At 52.5% G+C, this 6,094-nt stretch overlaps 1 protein-coding gene across 2 annotated transcripts in view; it reads left to right on the top strand.

Annotated features, from left to right (window-relative positions):
• Positions 1–5,149, top strand: part of TST (thiosulfate sulfurtransferase) — a 9,166-nt gene extending 4,017 nt beyond the window's left edge. Inside the window, exon 3 of one of the 2 annotated variants that reach the window (XM_023222073.2) lies at positions 4,683–5,149. In XM_023222073.2, the coding sequence (XP_023077841.1) occupies positions 4,683–4,981 (299 nt within the window). In that variant the 3' untranslated portion in view covers positions 4,982–5,149. The remainder of the gene's footprint in view (positions 1–4,682) is intronic. The other variant, XM_023222074.3, reaches the window with a different exon arrangement.
• The last annotated feature ends 945 nt before the right edge of the window (positions 5,150–6,094 follow it).

Genomic DNA, 6,094 nt, shown 5'->3' with positions numbered 1-6,094 from the left:
CCAGCCTGGGCAACAGAGCAAAACTCCATCAAAAAAAAAAAAAAAAAAGAAAAAAGAAAAAAAAAGTAACGGTGGCTGGAAAGGGATTTCGAGAAGGGTAAGGAACAATACAAAACCTGACGGGTGTGGCATTTCCCCCCCAACCCCCTCCTCCAAGAGGCTTTGCTGGCCTGCCATACAAGATATTTTTGGGGACACAAAGGCACGTGAGGCTCTGCCAAGTTTATGGTTCCCAGCTTGATGTGGGATCAGGGAGGTACCCTATGGCTTCAGCAGTCCAGGTGTAACACACAGGGGCATGGGGGTGGCAGGCCTGTGGGATCAGGCCTTGGGCCTGATCATCTCTGGAAGAAATGGCCCCAAATGGAGTGGGAAGCAGAGCTTAGACACCTGGCGGCCACTTCCTGCCCACCTTAGGCAAGCACCTTCCTCTTTGACTGTAGTTTTGTGCCTCCACAAGCCCTTAGTCCTGGAGTCAGCCAGATGTGAGGTTCCATCCAGGTGTGATACTGATGCGTAGCCTCAGGCTAGTGCCTTCACCGCTGACTGTTCTTCATGAAAGAAGCGCTGCTCACCTGAGAAGAGGGCTGGAGGAAGTGAGAGAGGCAGAGTAGGAGTTTATCCAGCCCAGTTTCTTTATCAAGTTAATTTTCTTTGCCTCCCTTCTTGGAGGGAGTGAGGGTGAAGAAGGGAGAAGGGTATCGACCCCCTAATGAATACTTTTATTTACAGAACCCTTTTTACGTAGTCTCTTCTGGACACCTGCAGCAGCCCTGCAAGGGGAGGCAGGCGGGGTAGGGTAGGCTTGGTCTCACTTTGTGGGTGGGGACAGGGAAAGGGCTTCTCTGTTAAGGCAAAGTGGCTGAGACTTGACCCTAAGTTGCCAGGCTTCAAGGTGGGGCTGTTTCCCAAGGCTACTGCTGTGGGTGGGGTGAGCTGTGAGCAAACCCAGGGGCTGAGGGAAAGGTCACAGCTCCATGGTGTGGCTTCCAGGCTGCTGTGTGGGACAGAAAATCCACTCTGCCTGTCTCTCCCTCCCAGGGCTGGAAGCTGGGCTGAGGGACGGGGGAGGGTGCGGGGCTGCCTCCTCCTGGCCAGGGTTAAGGGGTTGCCTTCTGGGGCTGCCTGCTCTGGATTCCTTAGTGAAAGCAGAAAGGGCCACACAGCTTTTCCTGGCCTTAAAATCCACACCTACCAGTGGCCTGAGGGATGTGAACTCCAGTAGTTGAGCATAAGAAGTCATCTCATCCATTCCCCGCCTCAGTCTCCTTTTCAAAGGAGGTTCAGGGTGGTCAAAGAACACAGGCGTTGGGGGCCAATCAGACTTCACTACCTTTGCTGTGTGTCCTGGGGCAAGTGACCTTACCTCTCTGAGCCTGGGCTCCCCAGCAATGCTGAGAAAATAATTTCCCCTGCTTTGTGAGGACTGCGGAGGATAACGTTCTTGAGAGCACCTGCTGCCAAGTGCCTGGTGCCACAGGTTATGGGAATGGGGAGATGCCGGCTCGGGGGAGGGAGAGCCAAAAGCCTTCAGCTAGACTTGGGAAGAGAAGCATGGGAGCCTCTGCTTTCTGGCCCAACCTGCCTTTCCACCAACTGGCTGTTCTTTTTTTTTTTTTGAGACGGAGTCTCGCTCTGTCACCCAGGCTGGAGTGCAGTGGCCGGATCTCAGCTCACTGCAACCTCCGCCTCCCAGGTTTACGCCATTCTCCTGCCTCAGCCTCCTGAGTAGCTGGGACTACAGGCGCCCGCCACCTTGCCCGGCTAGTTTTTTTGTATTTTTTTTTTTTTTAGTAGAGACGGGGTTTCACCGGGTTAGCCAGGATGGTCTCGATCTCCTGACCTCGTGATCCACCCGTCTCGGCCTCCCAAAGTGCTGGGATTACAGGCTTGAGTCACCGCGCCTGGCCCTGGCTGTTCTTGAAAGTTCTCTGGCCCAGGTTCATCTCAGCCCTTCCCACAGTTCATTTAAATGCCCCAGACAGGCCCTGAGCTCCCCTGGCTTCACCCCATCCAGCTGGCCCAGTGTGGGAGGCCCGCTCTGCTCTACAGAAACTCCCTGACTTCATCTTTAATCAGAAGAGGTGCCCTTTATGTAATCCGAAGAACACAGTGGGGCTGTGTCATCAGGGATGGGAGTAACAAAAGAAAACAGGATTCAACCCTTTGTGCTTTCAAATGCGCTTCAATCCGGCCCACTGCCTGGATGTGGAAGCATTTTAAAGCTGGGTTTCTTGGGAAAGAATGCCCTCGATGCCAGCTGATCCGTTGTTCCTCATTGGAAGGGTGGGCACACATCTTAGATTCAAGTTTCCAGGCAAAACAGATGAAACACAACAGGAAGAAATGCTCTAATTTTATACATTACATTCAATCAAACTTTCTTTTTTAATTATTATTTTATTTTTGAGACAGTCTTGCTCTATCACCCAGGCTGGAGTGGCATGATCACAGCTCACTGCAGCCTCCTGGGCTCAAGTGATCCTCCTACCTCAGCCTCTCAGGTAACTGGGACTACAGGTGCATGCCACCACGCCTGGCTCATTTTTTTTTTTTTTTTTTCTATAGAGATACAGTCTTGCTACGTCACCCAACTCCTGGGCTCAAGCAATCCTTCCATCTGGGCCTCCCAAAGTGCTGGGATTACAGATGTGAGCCACCATGCCTGGCTTTTCTTCTTTATTTTCAGGCTATTCAAATGAAGCAGTGGGAGTGGACAAGGAAGAAAGAAATCTGTAACTGGTGATCAGTTGATTGTAAACACCACTGCCAATCAAACTCGACTTGCACTAATAGATTTTGGAATCCGCTTTGGCCCCAGGATCAAAGGAGCAGGATGTAACTGGCATGATGACATACCGAATCATGTGCCTGCCAGGGTCACTGGGTTCTTTTAGCTGCAATAGTTACACTTCCCCACACACCTGTGAGGTAGGTGGGTTTACTTTTTTTTTTTTTTTGAGACCGAGTCTCGCTCTTGCTGCCCAGGCTGGAGTGCAGTGGGGCAATCTTGGCTCACTGCAACCACCATCTCCCAGGTTCAAGCGTTTCTCCTCCCTCAGCCTCCCGAGTAGCTGGGATTACAGGCGTCTGCCACCATCCCCGGCTATTTTTTTATATCTTTAGTAGAGATGGGGTTTCACCATGTTGACCAGGCTGGTCTTGAACTGACGTCGTGATCCGCCCACCTCAGCCTCCCAAAGTGCGGGGACTATAGGCGTAAGCCACCACACCCTGCCTAGGTGAGGTTTTCTCCCCGTTGTGCAGGAGGGAGACTGAGGCTCAGAGGTTCAGGGCCTGCTTGGCTGTACACAGCCCCAGTCTGTGCCTTGGCCACATTAGTCAGATCCTTCCCCTCCCACTCCTGCCACCCTGCTCCTGCCCTGTCCCATAATCCAGGTTGAATGGGGTGGGGATTTGGGGAGCAAGGAGGGCTCAAAGAGATGGAGATAGGCCTGTGTCAAGCCAAAGTGCAGACTGGGCACTGGGAGTGGGGCCAACCACGGAGCCCCCACCCCCGCCAGGGTGTGGGCTGCTTGAGGAAGAGAGGAGTGGCCTGGGGCATGTGTGGGATTGGCCTGTGGCCTCACCTTGTTGGTGGCACCAGCTCTGGCAGTGGCCTGTTCCCCTTTGTCCCAATTCCTGGCTGTTTTGAAGCCAGATTTGGCTGGGGGCCCTCACTGGGTACTGAGACAGTTCCAGAAAGGACCCTAGAGCCAGCCTAGTCCCTCCACTCTGCTTCCATCCAAGTTCTTGGAGGGGACCAAAAAGGCCCACGCTGTCCCTGTTCTCCCCCTACGCCCTCCATAGGTGGTGAAGTGGCCGGAGGTGCAGCATGGCAGGGTGGGTGGGCCAACCTCCAAAGCCAGCACTTTCCTTGTGCCATCCTCTCCGTACAGCAGCCTGTACCCAGTGGGTACTCTCATTTCCATTTTTTCCTATGGAGAAACTGAGGCTCAGAGAGCTGACATAACTTGCTCAAGGTGGGATTTGACCTTACGTCTGACACCAGGTCACTTGCTCTTTCTGCAACTGTGTGCTTAACAGAAAACCAGAGGCCCTGGTGTAATCCTGGGTCTGCCTTCATCTTTCTGCGTGGCCTTAGGTGAGCCGTGTTGTTTTGCCAAGCCTCAGGGGATTCGTCTGTAAAATGAGGTGACATATCTGATTGGTTATGTGGTTATCTATTTAGCATCTGTCTTTCTTGTTAGACTGGAATCTCCCAGAGGGCCTGGCTGTGTCTCTCCCTTTCACCGCTGTGTTCTCAGCACATAGCATTTGCAATAAGTTGTCCCATTTGCTCTTCTCAACATGGCTGTGAGATAGGTATGTACCACTGAGCCCATTTTACAGATGAGAAAACTGAGGTTCAGAGAAGTGAAATGATTTGCCCAAGGTAAAGGGTAGTGGAGCTGAGACTCATGCCGCTGTCCTCTCAAGCAGGTGTGCTTTTGGGCATCTCTACTTTAAGACAGGTGTTAGGGGAGGAGGTGCAGGCGTCTTAAGTCATGAGAAATGATAGTAGGTGGGGCTGGGAATAAATTGAGCTCCAAGCAGAGCAAAGATGTGATTTTTATTTGCAAAGCTATCTATCCTTCCAGCTACAGCTGATTGAATCCTCCAGGCTCCATTAGTCCCCACCCCTCATACATCCCCTAACCTGTGTCCTCTGCCCTGCCCAGGACTGGACTCGGGCCATATCCGTGGCTCTGTCAACATGCCTTTCATGGACTTCCTGACTGAGGATGGCTTCGAGAAGAGCCCAGAAGAGCTCCGTGCCCTGTTCCAGACCAAGAAGGTGGATCTCTCGCAGCCTCTCATTGCCACGTGCCGCAAGGGAGTCACCGCCTGCCATGTGGCCCTGGCTGCCTACCTCTGCGGCAAGCCTGATGTGGCCGTGTACGATGGCTCCTGGTCCGAGTGGTTTCGCCGGGCCCCCCCAGAGAGCCGTGTGTCCCAGGGAAAGTCTGAGAAGGCCTGAGCCGTGACGTCTCCTGCTTACTGTATAACTGCGGCTGGTTTAGTAACCCCATGACTTGCAGCCGGTTCATACCTCTTAGGTGAAGGAGATTGACGTGTTTTTAGAATTGCTGTGCAAGGCTCACCCTCTCTCTGTCAACACTGGAATAAACTTGGCCTTTTCTGAGTAGTTTGCCTGCCTCTCCCTGGGTTCCATCCTTGCCCCCAAACTTCTATCTCTTTCAAACTCTGGAGACTCCACCAAGGACAGAGACCACCATAGCCCCTGCGGCTGTGGAAGCCACACCGAGGATACCGCTTTCACTCAGTCTTGGCAGAAACAGCCTCCTGCTCTCCCATGTCAGGTGAACTCTGTCCCAGAGCACGCTGGGTCCTACCAGGAAGACAGGTGGAAAGGGAACCAGAAAGCCAGAGAGCTGAAGCCCCGGCTGCTGTAGCCCCAGCCTCCTGGGTAGGGGTGGGGGGACAGGTGGCTTCCACAGTATGTCCATAGAGGTGTCACACGGCCCCAGGGCCCCCCAGAACTGAGGATGGCCTCTGGCTGACACTCAGCGAAAGCCTGAGACCCTCAGTCTAACAGACTGCAAGGAACTGTATCCTCCCACAGCCACATACGCTTGGAAGCATATTCTTCCCCAGTGGAACCTCAGATGAGACTGCAGCCCTGGCCAATACTTGGATCATAGCCTGCTAAGACCCCAACACAGAGAACTCAACTAAGCCATGAGTAGACCCCTGATCCAAAGAAACTGTGAGATAACAATTATATGTTAAGCTTCGAAGTTTATGGCAAGATTGTCATGCAGCAATAGATAATACGTAGGCAAGCGATGGGGGTGGCTTGGACCAGGGAGTTGGGGGAGTTGTGGAGGTAGACGAAGGCTTCCAAATCTAGTGTACTTTGAAGGACTTGCTGATGGATTGCTTGTGGAAGTAGCTTAGAGTTTTGTGATGTCTCTGTGCAAGGCAATGTGCTACATTTTGCAAAAAATCATTTTATTCATCTGTCACCCTTATCCTTAGTGTTGGGTGATATCTGTTTCACATATGAAGAAAGTTCAGCTAAAGAACTTGGCCAGTCTCCTGTCTAATAGGTGACAGGCCCAGATTCTGG

The sequence above is a fragment of the Piliocolobus tephrosceles genome, chromosome 19 (genome assembly GCF_002776525.5).
Source record: "Piliocolobus tephrosceles isolate RC106 chromosome 19, ASM277652v3, whole genome shotgun sequence".
Taxonomy (NCBI): Eukaryota; Metazoa; Chordata; class Mammalia; order Primates; family Cercopithecidae; genus Piliocolobus; species Piliocolobus tephrosceles.
Note: the sequence above shows the minus strand (reverse complement) of the source record. Positions and strands in the feature narration are given on the sequence as shown.